This window comes from Talaromyces proteolyticus, assembly GCF_021365285.1.
Source record: "Talaromyces proteolyticus strain PMI_201 chromosome Unknown BGW36scaffold_18, whole genome shotgun sequence".
Classification (NCBI taxonomy): domain Eukaryota; kingdom Fungi; phylum Ascomycota; class Eurotiomycetes; order Eurotiales; family Trichocomaceae; genus Talaromyces; species Talaromyces proteolyticus.
In genome coordinates this window covers 58,709-72,836 of record NW_025764294.1, presented here as the reverse complement: position 1 = coordinate 72,836, position 14,128 = coordinate 58,709, and the positions used below count along the sequence as shown (strand labels likewise).

At 47.3% G+C, this 14,128-nt stretch overlaps 5 protein-coding genes across 5 annotated transcripts; 2 read left to right on the top strand and 3 right to left on the bottom strand.

The window, feature by feature from the left end:
- Window positions 1-1,356: 1,356 nt before the first annotated feature.
- BGW36DRAFT_331507 (monoamine oxidase N) lies at window positions 1,357-3,390 on the bottom strand. Its single transcript, XM_046212833.1, has 4 exons — window positions 3,108-3,390; window positions 2,790-3,040; window positions 1,905-2,732; window positions 1,357-1,818 (listed from the first exon to the last, which is right to left on the bottom strand). The coding sequence occupies exons 1-4, from the start codon at window positions 3,289-3,291 to the stop codon at window positions 1,573-1,575; spliced, it is 1,509 nt and encodes a 502-aa protein (XP_046065151.1). The 5' UTR covers window positions 3,292-3,390; the 3' UTR covers window positions 1,357-1,572.
- A 637-nt stretch (window positions 3,391-4,027) lies between these two features.
- Window positions 4,028-4,405, top strand: BGW36DRAFT_365976 (uncharacterized protein; the record flags this gene model as incomplete). Its single annotated transcript, XM_046214700.1, has 1 exon — window positions 4,028-4,405. The coding sequence occupies one exon, from the start codon at window positions 4,028-4,030 to the stop codon at window positions 4,403-4,405; it is 378 nt and encodes a 125-aa protein (XP_046065150.1).
- Window positions 4,406-6,366: 1,961 nt separating this feature from the next.
- Window positions 6,367-8,034, bottom strand: BGW36DRAFT_365975 (uncharacterized protein; the record flags this gene model as incomplete). Its single annotated transcript, XM_046214699.1, has 1 exon — window positions 6,367-8,034. The coding sequence occupies one exon, from the start codon at window positions 8,032-8,034 to the stop codon at window positions 6,367-6,369; it is 1,668 nt and encodes a 555-aa protein (XP_046065149.1).
- A 1,555-nt stretch (window positions 8,035-9,589) lies between these two features.
- BGW36DRAFT_309819 (choline transport protein) lies at window positions 9,590-11,137 on the top strand (the record flags this gene model as incomplete). The annotated part of the gene is made up of 1 exon (XM_046212441.1): window positions 9,590-11,137. The coding sequence occupies one exon, from the start codon at window positions 9,590-9,592 to the stop codon at window positions 11,135-11,137; it is 1,548 nt and encodes a 515-aa protein (XP_046065148.1).
- A 149-nt stretch (window positions 11,138-11,286) lies between these two features.
- BGW36DRAFT_81956 (fungal-specific transcription factor domain-containing protein) lies at window positions 11,287-13,046 on the bottom strand. The gene has a single exon (XM_046222612.1). The coding sequence runs from the start codon at window positions 12,772-12,774 to the stop codon at window positions 11,389-11,391; it is 1,386 nt and encodes a 461-aa protein (XP_046065147.1). The 5' UTR covers window positions 12,775-13,046; the 3' UTR covers window positions 11,287-11,388.
- Window positions 13,047-14,128: the final 1,082 nt, after the last annotated feature.

The window sequence follows — 14,128 nt, the reverse complement described above, 5'->3', positions numbered from 1 at the left end:
TTATAGAATATATTACTTTATATATAAATATCTTTATCACTACGCTGAATTGACATTTGTAATTTATATAGATTATAATAGCTAAAGAGACCTATTTAATGATATTAAGCAGAATGTGAGATTACACTCTTTAGAGAGAGAAGATAGCTATAATATCTTTATTTAAATATATAGAAGTTAATGTTGATTCTATATAATATATATGACACGGACGCTAATGAGTTATATGTCTAGAGACACCGCTTATAAACACTAGGCCGAATCCTTATAATAAAAAAGGGTAGTGAATAGCTACTTATACATAGGGCACATACTAGTGAAGCCTCATTCGACATAGGAATCAATATATTCACGCTCTACCAACCCTAGCCCTTACAAAAAGCTACTTTAAAAATAATTATTTAATTACTAAAAATTATAAAGAATTAAAATTAATTTTAAATTATTAATATTATTAATAGTAATCTACTAGTATTCAGATATTTAGATAAAACTAAATTAAAAATTCAACTTAAACTAGATTTAAATGGACTCCAAAAAACTATATAGTCCTGGACTTGATAAATTGAATCATATTGGTTCACTGTATATAGAACCAGAACTGGACCATTCAGATTTCAGATCAGTTTTGGTTCAGTCCGAACCGAACCAAATGACAGCCTAGCCAGGATGCTTTTATATAGAGAGTAAGAGAGTTACAGTGTAACTCGACGTGGACTAGAGATAGGATTTAGATATTTTGGTTGGGGCTGTATTATATCAGTAAAGAATTAAATAACTAATTAAAGTAGATTAGATAATTTAATTTAATTCTATTAATATTTCTTTAAAAGATAGCAACCCAGATTCTGGTAAATATAGTAGAAATGATAGATAATATAAAGAAAATATAAAAATATATTAGAAATATAATATTATTTTTATTTTTAATTTTTAGTATTATTATAAATAATGAAGTACTAAGACTAAACTAAAATATTAATTTATATATATTAAAAATATATTTAATTATCTTTCTATTCTTTTTATACTTTTTCTACACTCTTTATTATATATTAAATATAGATATTTATGTAAGATATAATTCTATATAAATAACAAATAGATAGTACTCAGTTATAATAATTAGTTAGCTATGATATTAACCGCTTTAAAAGACACTTACCCTGAAGTAGCCTAAGTCATCCTAATCTGTCCTTAGCCTTGCATATGTTGGTTTCGTAACACTGCTTTTTATTGACCAGATCGCTGCTTGGCAGACTCATCTACGACCCACTACGCCTTTCCTAAATGGGCCTTAATGACTTGGCAATTTTCAAAAATTTCTTAGGTTGGCCAAAACCGTTGCCATTTATACGGATATCCTATCATGGTCACGGAAGTCCATGACAGGGACAGGGTTTATCCTCCGGAGCGAAGGGAGCACTTTTTCGTCAGCAATCTTGTGTACATCGTGCGAAAAAGATTGTAAGATTACTACTACCAATAGGATGCTGCGAGCAGTAATTCCGAGTCTGATTCCAAGCAATGGATAATAGCACTTAGTAGATATTGTATTGCAATATCTGCTACTCACATAGACGCCCTAAGTATCCCAGTGTCGGCTCCGAGCAGCTTCCGAACCTTCCCAGAAGCATCAATTCCCTGCTCGACAGCCCCATCAATATACCCTCTCCACCCGTGGGCCCAATCGGCATTGGCGAAATGGATGGGGCCAACGGACTCGCGAAGAATTGGTAGTCTCTTCTCAGCCTCGGCAGTACGGAACATGACCCAGACACCTTTCGCATATTGGTCCTTGGTCCAGTTGTGCCAGACCTATAGTAAGGGTAAAATGGTTCGTCAGCAAACTTTACAATGGGAAAGAGAGGGGAGAGGGAGCGTAGGGGCCAGTTGGCTCTTACCAGTCTTTGTACGTCCAGCTCTGGGTTAGTCCTCTTGAGAGCAGCCATTGTTTCTTCGGGGTCTTCGTCGGGAAACAATTCTCTGTTCAGCTCATCCCTAAGGCCGAACAAAACCATCCTGGAGTTCCCGCTGGGAGTACTTCCCACGGATGCAGCAAATCCGAGCGATCTTTGCGGGTTTCCCGGTGGTGCCAGGTAGCTCCAAGCATCCCACTCCTGACCCGCTACCTCGGCGTAAATCTTCGTGGAATTGCCCATATTTACATTGGCAATACAAGTCTGCATGCTGGCTGGCAGGGCAGGCTCAAACGAGATGGTGTCAAGCACGGCCCAGGGAATGGTGCAGATCAATTGCTTCGCGCTGTAGCACTCATGGCTCAGCGTGTGTACCTTGACCATGCCGTTCGCGCGCGATATCTTGGAGATGGGATTTTTAAAGGTGTAGGCAACGTTAGGAAAAGAACAAACGTCCGCGAAGATTGCACGGGCCAACCCGGTCTGACCACACTCAAGCTTGTAGCTGTAAGCGCAGTGGGTGATCCCGTCGGGATGATAGCCAGCAAGGGACCACCAACGCATACAGTCGAAGAAGGACGCTTTGGCCAAATCCATCCCGCACCAGTTGATACATGTTGCTGCTAAATACGCCATTTCGACGTCCGTTAGCTCGGACCTTACCTGGTCCATACGTTCTTTGACAGACAACCGACTGAACTGGTAAAATGCCTGCTTGTTAAAATCGTGGCGGTGAGGATTCGGCATAACGAGGTGGCCCTGCGCGCCATCAACGTTAAAAAAGGTTGTCAGGGCCTTTGCCCTTGTGCGAGTCTAGTAGGCATGTCAGTGATAGTAGTCTCCAACGAAATAGTCATGGACAAGCAGTACATCTTCCTCTGGCGACAGATTGATGAGACGACCATCTTCAAGCCTGAGGGTAAGGTAGGGCTTCGAGTCATTGACCATCTTCCTCATCTGGAGTTGTTCCACCAGGCCATAGCGAGTTATCTCGTTGAAAACAAAAGGCATAGTCCAGTGCACCCAGGTGCCACCGATATCCCAATGTTGGCCATCGAATTCAGCACTGAAAGTTCGACCTCCGATCCGATCGCGTGCCTCGATGAGTAAAACATTATGACCTTGGAAGAGACGTTAGTTGACCTCACATTGGCTTTCGAGAAAGTAGTTAATGGTCTTGTTCCATACCTCGTAAGGCCAACTCTCTACACGCAATAAGGCCAGTGTACCCAGCGCCAACAACGATCACATCGTAAAGCTTGTCCGACTTGTTGTTGCGTGCCGGGGGCGAAACACATGCTTTCGTCGGCAATCCAAACACCAGCCCAGACTTGGGGGAATACTGGTAGCCGTCGGCAGTTATAGTTGTCATCTTCCTAGACAATAGCGAGAGAGACGAAGGCTCAATTGAACAAGAACTCGAATGTAAAGATGTCGATTGAGGTTGGGCGCATTCTTAAAGCCAAGATCGGTGCAGCCCGACCGTCCAAGGCCTCATCTCAGAAATAGCGGTGGCAGTACATTAAGCGGGCAGCTACTGTTGCTTTTGCTATCGTATGATCGGGCGGACGCGTGCTCCCGGATACAGGCTCAAATGGGATGTCTCCTTCAGTCTAATAGCCGGGGTACTAGACTCTGCAGATGCGCGACTGGTGTGGGGGTGTGGAACTGAGCAGGTTCCACAGTAATGACCACTGAGTAGTGCGATATTAACGGGTTAGGATGTAGCGTGGAGCAAAACAAGTGCTAATTACAAGGGCTGCGTATGTTTCTAGAAACAATGTAGAGACGGATAGAGACATATCTAAAAAGGTGGAGGAGCGCTAATAATTGCTAAGGCCTACCAGTGACCTTCCTGTTGCGAAACCGTTCCGGCCCTAACCCTGGGGTACGACTAGTTCAAGTTGGATCCTGCCAAACAAGTTACAACTCTGACAGCATTATTGATGAAGATAAAAGACGCTCCTCACTATCAACGACCCATGATATTCAGTGTCACCTAGCATAACCATCATATCTACCAGGTACGTGACCATTCGGGTCTTGACCACCAACTATGTCCTCACTTTTCTTCCACCTACTAGATTACATCCAATCCACACCCCAGCATGCCTCCCTCGGTGCCGAATCTCACTGGCTCTTCCGATGCCGCAAAAATCCCCTATGGTAACCACAGATCCTTCCCGAGGGAGTTGTATCCCCAGTATGGAGGCCACAAATCAGTCATTTACCGCTCGTCCGACGGCAAGATCGCTGCTGGCACCGCCCTGGAAAGCGGCACGGGGTCACTCACGTATCCTTGCGATGAGTTCTTCTATGTTACGGAAGGATGGGGCGACTTCAAGATCGACGGGGGAGACAGCTTTAGACTCACCAAGGGTGACTGTATATATATCACCAAGGGAACGACGATAGACTATGTTCTTAGCACTGACTTCTGGAACGTCGCCGTCTTTATTGACAGCGAGAGGATTACTCAGTTCTAGGTCCAGATAGTATAGTTTACAGATATCAATCTCGGAAAATGCAGGGTCCCGGATACCATTGGTGACGTTACTGCAACGTTTTCGTGGCTTTTAACTCTTGCAAACAGTTATACATACCTGACCTTTACAAATGTTGCTACACTTATAATTTATTAGTGTAGTAACATCTCGCTATGTATCAAAAATATCGATAGTTGCAAATTGTAAATAGTGGCAGAATGATTGAGAGTTGCAAGTTGCTTCTAGTTGCAAACCACGTTTTAATCGCAAACTGTTTTCAGTGGCCAATGTATTATAAATTAGATTACAATTCATATAGAAATCACTTGTATTTTTGGTATTCTAATTATAAATTGAGAAGCTTGCAAGCCGGTTAGTGAGGTCTCATAAGGAGGATCTGACAGCATACTTAGGAAGCAAGCGAGGCCTGCAGCAAAGCCTGCGCGTGTGTGTGCGTGAATGAAGCCAGCAGGGTAGGTTGGGTCGGTGCGGACCTTGCCGTCGACCTTGACGAGGCGCTGCATGACGATGGCCTTGGTCTCGCGGCCGTTGAGAGCGTACTTGAGACTAATCACCAGCCTGCGCGTGTGTGTGCGTGTGAGGAGCCTGTAAGCTGGTTAGTGAGGTCTTATAAAGGGGATCTAACAGCGTATTTAGGAAGCAAGTGAGGCCTGCGCGCGCGCGTGTGTGAGAAGCCTGTAAGCTGGTTAGTTAGGCTATATAAATGGGATTGTATGTACTCAGAAAGCTACAGCGAGGTCTAGGCTGGTGTTGTCACGGTTCCAGCCCCAAACCAGGTTAACACCGTTCACCAGGCAAAGGCGGTAAGGTTTTACAACAAAAAGGAATCCCTGGAGGATCTTTGTTCTATGAGTGTCACGTCTTCAGCCTCACGGAGGGCCTTGTTGATTTTTTTTTTGTATGCTTCGTTGTTAGATCTTTGTACCTATTAGGAGGCATGCCCCGTCCAGAATTATGCTTTGGAGTAAGCCCGCGCAGGCATGAATACGGGCTTGCTCTTCATGTTGATGGTTCTTTTCTTCAGCTCACGTGTTGTTAGTTTTCTATGCCAGAAGTTTTCTTCCTGATCTTGCCCCGTTGCAGGTGTGGGGGGGTTGACGTGGGTGGGAAGCTTGATTATATATATACGGTATATATAAGAGGGTGGTCTTGGTATTTATATGAGAAGACGCGTTAAGTGAGGGTTGATACGTTGTTTTGTGGGTTATCATCTTAGAAAAATCTGTGTAATAATACTCTATATAAAATATATAGTTGTATGATGATTATAAGCTTTAAACGTTATAAAAATTTTGACAGAATTATAAAATTTATGACGGCTTAGAGCTGCTGATGCAAAATATCAGGAGCTGTATATACAAAGAGAATTCGATGAGAAGGAGAAGGGAAAGGAAGCTCTACTCTGCTAGGGCCTTGGAGACTCTTTTATATCCTATCCTTTGCTAGAGCGCTCCACCCCTTTCGGACTAATAGTTTCGGATTAATAGTGATTCCTTCGGGATAATTAAAACTCCTGTAAGAATGCCATTCTGTCGAGAACAACGTATGTGCGGTTCGAGAACTCCAATCTCGGGCTCAGCCCGTGACAATTTTGAGAAAGTGATGAAAATTAGTAATAAATTATAATTTAATATATAGATATTTTATATAACATATCAAAATATCTTGACGTTAAGAAATCTGTAATGTATCAGGAAATTTACGGTTGCATGACTGGTTTTGGTTGTGTAACGGTCATGTAATGGTTGAAATTATAAACCGGCTTGCAAAGAGGTCATGGAACGGTATCTGGCTCCCATATATTTCCACTATTGATGTATGTCCACGAAGAGATTATTTTGCTCGATTTTTCTCTAACAACTGATACTACTTCATATGCGATAACAAAGGAATGCGATTCAGATCAATATAAGGATCTATTGTTCAACGATGCTCCACCCTCACAGCCTCTGCTCAAGCTCATCACCCACCCCGTTGGTGAGGGTGAGGCCAGCCTCGTTGACGAAAAAAGATGGGAATCCTGCTTGGACTTCTTCCTTCGTTCGGGCAATATACTCAGCCAGACCTCCAAAGTAAAACTTGACCTTAGGTGACCTTCCATCAACATTCTCACCGAAGATCCAGCTTTTTGCTGTCTTGAAAAGGGAACCTTGAGTGAGTTTGTCACACAAACTGAGCCACTCTTGCTCTGCCGGTGGTTTCACTGCAATTGACGCAGGCACTGCACCTGATGTGCTTCTTGCCGCCTGTTTCTCCGCGTGTGCGATGCACTCTGTAATGAAGTTGGCCTCGGCCTCAATTGCACAGGGGAAGTTTGCGAAGGCACCTTGAGGCCCAGAAATCAGGAACATGTTGGGAAATCCCGCGCAGGCCACGCCCAAGTATGCGCTGGCGCCACCTCTCCAGTGATCCTTGAGCGTCCGGCCCTCTTGGCCTTTGATGCAGACCCGCAAATAGCTGCCTTCCAGGGCATCAAATCCGGTGGCCAGAATCAGAGCATCGAGTTCAATCGTGGTATTGTCGCTAAGCTTGATCCCGCTGGGCACAATCTCCTTGAGGGGATTCCTTCGTAGACTGACGACATCAACATTGTCACGGTTGAAGATCTGATAATAACCGGTATCGCACAATGGGCGTCTAGCATATAGCTCTGTAGGTTTAAGAGCTTCTGCCTTCCTGGGGTCCTTGACAACCTCGTCGATCTTGGAGTGGATGAATTTGCAGGCCTCCTGGTTTGATTCCACGCTCGTGGTAAGATCTCCAAATGTACTAAACATAAACCGGAATGCGTTACCCTTATCCCAGCACTCTTGGAAGATCTTTTGTCTCTCGTCCGCGGAGACAGACATAGTAGGACGGGTGACCTCAGGAATTCCATGGCCATTTTTAGATTTCCAGACAGCATCGTAGATGTTGTCGTAATTTTCGTTGATCCAGTCTCGGTCTTCTTTGGAAACAGGTCCTTGGCCGCTCGGAACCGAGTACTGGGGACTTCTCTGGAAGGAGACAAGCCTCTTCACCTTTGGAGCGAGAGCGGTCATAAGCTGGATGCCAGTCGATCCGTTGCCAATGACTCCCACGCGTTTACTGCAGAGGTCGATATCAGGCCAGGCTGCAGTATGAATGAGGTGGCCACTGAAGCTCTCAATACCTGGAATGTTGGGAATGTTAGGCTCTGAAAGGATCCCAAGAGCATTGACAAGATACCGAGCGCTGAACACAACCCCTGTACCACACTCGACTCTCCATCTTTGTTCCCTCTCGACCCAGGTTGCTGTTTCCATCAACGTGCTCAGTCTGAGGTGCTTGCGCAGGCCGTGCCTCTCCACGACGTGATTGAGGTATTTGAGGATTTCAGGTTGGTATAGATAGCGTGTCTGCCATGTGTAGGTGCGCAAGTCCTCTTTGTCCCACGAATAGCGATAGAGATAGCTCTCGGTGTCACTCATGGCACCCGGGTAGTGATTCCAGTACCACGTTCCCCCGACTTCCGGGGCCCTGTCGATGCATACTGTCTTCAGGCCTAACTCGTGAAGTTTGAAGGTTTGGTAGATGCCGCCTATGCCTGCACCTACGACCAATGCATCGCAGACAATAGTGTTGGTCATTTTTCAGTTCAAGTGGAAGAGAGGGTTAGAAGGTGCCGGGTCTTCGTCGTCGTCTCAAAAGCGTAGCTACTTAGTACCTGGTTATATAAGAGCGGCTACACTGCCGCGTAGTCATTGCCGTGTACATGGGTCGCACTCAACCGGTCAGTCCTCGTAATGTCTAGCGGATGAATCAAAGAGGAATGTCGTGATTAGCTGTAGTACTACTTGCCTCCTATATCTTGTCATTCCGGCACTAGCATCGATCGATCCTTCGTCAGTGCTAGGAGAATGGAGCTTGCAATCTGGAATCTGTGAAGTCTCCAAACGAGGTTTGCCACGAGCGACAACGGAACACATACAAAAGCGGCAACTATTCAAGTTGTCTCACAAATAAGGAACCGGTTTTCGGCGCCGGGGTTTACGCGGCTCTTTGCTAGCCAAGGCCTCCAATTTGACATCCGATAGTACGAACACTATCTACAATCCGTGTGGCGTTTGGTGGGTGCCATGCCTGCCTCCCAATGGTTCGTGCCCACTGAACGGAACAAAGCATATGGAGCTAGGGACTCGCATCAGCTGGGTGCCGCGAGAGAAGTTACCTTCTCTGGCCTGCATGCGTGGATAGACGAACATTATCATCACTAGAGCCCGCTTCATAATAGTCGATATTAACGTGAATCCTGGGAAGGATCGTAATCCGTGTTTTACTTCATCCCGGATGTCCTCCCAGAGAGGAAGCTGGGCCTCTAGAACCGAGGTCGGGCAGCCGCCTTCCAACGATTCCAGGATACAGTTTGGCACGACAGTGCACGGTTCAGGTGCAATAGCGCGCTCTTAGAGGAACTTTGCGCCGGCTTTTACTGATCGCGGCACCTGAACCGTGTATGTCGCACCTTATCAATATAAATCAATTTCAAAACGGTTATGTATCTTTTTTAGCTTCTTTCCTTCCCCTATCTAACCACCTTAATCACAGGTTTACAATCATGGTGCCTGTCTTTCTCTAAGACTGTGTAAGTGATTGAAAATCATTTAGTAACTATTTCTAAAGATGATTTTGAATCATTTTAAGATGGCTAATAAATGGCTAGGAGATATACGCCGCGTATATCAACATAATTTGTAAATAGTTTAACGGGTGAATTTTTACAGATAAGAAATTTTCTGTGTAATACATTTCAGTAGAAATGTTAAACCTACATAGTGCACAGACCCCAGGCCAGAGTGTCAGTGAAATAATTATCCAGTTATTGCACCTGAACCGTGCACTGTCGGTGCAAACTATACGCTCCAACGATTCCCCAGACCGGATGCCCCGATGGATGACTAAGTTGAGCGAGGGTGGGTCTTTGCGGAAACCTCCCGAACGAGGAAAGGCACAGATATGGGAGGCGACGAAGATCTAATATGCCTGAATCTTGAAAATGAGCTCCCATGACATGGGTAAAATTGGCGCAGGCAGAATACGATGTATGTCCGTAAGATGGTTTAAATAGGCCTCAGCATCCTTCACGAGAGGCCTTACGCTCCCTTTTTCAATTGATTGTGCTGCAATCCTCCCGCGCACGACACCATGGCAGAAACTACCGCGCCTACCACGCGTGTGGCAGAACTGGAGATCCACGCCACAACGGAGAAACAACATTCCACCCAGGCTTTGCCCCTCCACAGTGTCGAATCCGGGGAGGTTGTCCACTTGGTGAAGCCCCAGAAGAAGCCATTCACCACTTTGTCCGCCATGTCGATGGGATACTCGATCACCAACACGGGCTTGGGCATGGTGCTTATAGTCAGCAACGCCGTCTTCGGAGCTGGTCCGTTGTTCATCTATGGAATCTGCTTCATATTTTGTATCTCATTATGTGTCGCCATCACCCTTGGCGAGTTGGCCTCGGCCTACCCTCATGCCGGCGGGCAGTACTTCTGGACGGCCCAGCTGGCACCAGAGCGATCCCGCCGCTTCCTGTCTTATATGACGGCAATCATCTCTTGGGCCTCAGTCATCTGTATCGGCGCGTCGGGCGCCGCCGGAGCGACAAACACGACCTTCGCCCTCGTCTCCTTGACAAAGCCTGATTTTGTGTACAAGCAATGGATGGGATTTTTGACCTTTCAATGCTACACCTGGACTGCCGCAATCATGGTGGTGTGTGAGCGCGCGCTGCCAGCAATGTCAAAGACCTTTATGTATTTCTCGGTGGTCACGATGATAACAATAGTCGTCTGCCTGTTGGCCCCGAATACGGAGAAGCAGTCTGCAGCAGTGGTGTTTGGCGCAGACGGATACTTCAATCTATCAGGCTGGCCCGACGGTCTCGCCTGTCTCATCGGAATCAGTGGCATAAACTGGGGCTTCTCGTGTCTCGATGCAGCCACCCATCTGGCCGAAGAGATACCGGAGCCACGGAAAAACGTACCGAAAGCACTCCTTTACACCATTGTCATCGGACTATGCAGCGGCCTCGCGATCAATCTGGCTATATTCTTCGCCGCGACCGACCTCTCTAAAACGACGTCGATACTGGAGTTGCTCTACACAGTGTATAATGGTAATCCTATATGTGCGTACGTGATAGGCGCCATGATCTTGGTCCTCTCATGGGGAGCAGTCATTGGTGTCCACACGTGGCATTCGCGCATAGCTTGGTCTCTGAGCCGTGACAAAGGCTTTCCCTTCCACTCCCATCTACAGAAACTGGCGCCGGCCCCCTTCCACACCCCTTTGTGGGCCATTCTCTGGGGCGTGTGTTGGATAACACTGTGTGGATTCCTATATCTCGGCTCTTTGACTGCATTCAATGCCTTCATCTCGTCCGGCATCGTCCTTCAGAACATGACATACTCCTTGCCCGCCGTCCTCTTGCTCATCAAAGGCCGAAAGAATCTTCCTCACGGACCATTCTGGTGGCCCAGATTCGGCCCTATAGCCAACATCGTGCTCATCACATGGACGCTTCTAACCACCGTCATTTACAGTTTCCCCTATTTTCTGCCTGTGCAGGCCAACAACATGAACTATCTGTCGGTCGTGGTGATTGTGGCGTTCGCTTACGCTGGGTTCTACTGGGTACTTTATGGTCATAAACATTATTCTCTTGTGGACCTTTTCGTTCAGGAATAGGGAGAATACAGGTGCGTCGTAATTCCAACCTCGATAGTGCGGAAGAATTGCTAGGGTCTGGCAATGGGTAGTACCTTGACTAGCAGATAGTAAAGCCTCGTGTGCTTGCAGATAATATTGATGGCTTACAAGTTAAATCTCAGCGGTCTTCCGTTTCAAGACTGCGGCCGCGTCCCTTTGTTCAGGAATACTTTACAGTAAATAGTTTGAAGTAACATAAGCCACGTTGTTAGTACTGTTCGCGCTGTGGCTCAGCCTAAGTTTAGACGCCAACCTTTTTGCAGCATCAGATGTAGCCATGAGCTTCGGTCTCCCGCATCTTTCAGCCCCCAATGACTCTGCAGTAGCTCGACGGTCCAAGTGTTTATGGGAGAACGGTTGGTGGAATATAAGACCGCACACCAATCCAGAACCTGTTTGCGTAAAGACTCATCTTCGGCAGTCAATTCTGCTGCTGCGTTGAGTAAAGGGATATGGATGAACTTAAAAACCGGGCTATGGGTTCTGATCTGAGAGATGTTCTGGAGCATCGAGAGGATGCACTCGCGAATATAGTCTTCTGTTTCTGCGACCGGGCTGGTTCGATTACACAGCCTATAGAGCATAACCAGTCCGTGTAGTCGGAAGGTCTCATTCAGTGTCCTCAGAGGTTCAACTTGACTCGAATGTTCCCAGGCCAGAAGTCGTGACTCAAAGGCGTCTTCGAGCGCCAGATCCCGGATTTGGAGGTCGCAGACCATTCGGCAGTAACGGCCTAGACGGCCAAGCTCGTAAACCAGTTCGATCGCATGGCTGAGTATGGCGCAGAATCGGCCCTGAAGAGAAGTCACAGCAGCGTCGATCTCGGGCGTATCCAGGGGTTTTTGTTCGTCAGGGCTGACCAGCAGCGAACACGACATGTCCCACCAGATGAAAGCTGCTATTATGAAGGATCGGTAGGGATGGTCCACGAAATCTTGCTGCCGTAACAGTTCATCAAGAATGCTTCTGGCCGCCAGGAGGTGCTCTTGGCCGAAAGCGCTGGGACTGTAGTCAATCCATGGCGATGACACGCCGAGCATGTAGACGGCGAGAAAGGTCTGAGGGCGGATCGTTGTCTGGGCTCGAAGCTCCTGGCCGAGAGTTTGTAGAGCTTTGGACCTTTCTACCAGGGATTCGTGGATGCTAGGAGGGTCATAGAATACTTCATAGGCCGCGCTGACGCTCTGTAGGACATGTACCAGAGATTCGGATTCCAGTAGCTGTCCTACGATAGGAAAGGACATGGGGTTGTTGTCGAGGTCCAGCGTCATCATGTGGCTCGCATTTTCCAGCCAGTACTGCAGCAGCCTTGGGTTCAGTGCCGGCATGGCGAGCAAGGAGCGGGACCGAAGCCAGGGAGTTTCGATCCGCCACTGGGTTGGACGGCCTCTGGGCATACACACCAGACCTTTTGCCCTGCATTGTGTACACACGGGAAATCTCTCGTCGCACTTGATGTGCCGGATGCGACAGCCATGGCATGCTAGACGGCTGCGAGATGTTTGAGCTGGCTGCTCGTCGATTTGTGGAATCCTGCCGCGCGGCTTCCGAGGCAACGCAGGGTACGGCGTCGCTGACGAGGCAAAGCGCACCTTGTACTTACTTGATCGACCCATAAGCTCAGAGCACAGTGAGACTCCTGGAGAGGTTGTTTCTGCCGTAGGGGTTAGGCTTGGGTGTGGAGCCGAGGCACAATTGCGGGCTCTGGCGGCTCATAAGAGATCAAGTCGTGGGGGAGATGGTAGATGATGGGGTTGAGTCGTTAATATGTCAGGGCGCGGAGCAAAACCGTGGTATTAGTTGTATAAGGTGTGCAAGGCCGAGTGCCTAAGGACATTTGAAAGAATAATCTGGAGAGTGAGGGCTGCCAGGGAGGAGTGTACTGGACTTATCTCTACTAATTATTGGAAGTGGGGGAGGCCGATTGAATCATGGGACTAGCTCATCTATAATCCTATTGGACCAACAAACTAAGTCAGATAAGGATACTTTAGCCCTCACGACCCAACTACAAGACTCTACCTATCTGCAATAATATTTCAATTCCTCACACCTGTGCCATGGCCATGACACACATAGTGGCAAGCATCCGTCAAGATGCGCATAGCACTGGCAGCTCTCCTGCTCCGCCGACGACGCCATGCATGATGGAACGAAGCTCTGCTGCGGTCGAGAAACTCTGCATCAGTGATCAATCTCAGGCAGGACAGTGCAGAAGTCACGCGTTCACCCTCTTTTGATGCTGAGACGGAAATTTTAGGTCGGAGATCACGTCAGCAACGTGAAGTTGAGTACTGAGGAAAAAAGCATGAGCAGCAGCGACCTTGATTTCCCTTCAAGATCTCCATACAAGCTCTAGACACAAGCGAGCGCCATCCGCATCTTCCCCGTATGCATTCACGTTCGTTGTACAGCAAATGACAACGTGCAATGAACCATGCCGCCGATCGCGTAGAAATCGGATTCCCACACGATGGAGGCATCTCCGCGCCAGAAATATTGGGAGTCTTACCCAATTAGTGACCTCGCAAACCCTCCCCGGGCCCTTCTACCAGGCACTGTTACCACTAAGTCAAGACTAAGCAGTGCCAACTACGTAGGAGGGTAAGGGCCGGTGACTGCGGATAGCGGGCTTTTTGGGAAAGTGGAGCCTGTGCGTACTTTTCTCAACAATAGGTTAGGCCGAACTAGGAGTCTATCCGGGCGACATACTAGCTACCACTAGTACTAGTAGTGAGAGATCGCATTTATTAGTCCGACAAACGTTTCGTTCTGGAACAAGACCAGGCTATGCTTCAGATTATGCACAATGCTATGGGCCGTATGGCCTGCAGGTGTTTTTCAGGATCCACCACTCTTGGTTGGTATAAGTTAAATAATAGGAGAAACTTTTCACGATAGTATTCCTGGAGACTCTCAGCCATTACTAAGTATACCTAAGGCTATATAAGTTTGCAAAACCCTTTTCAC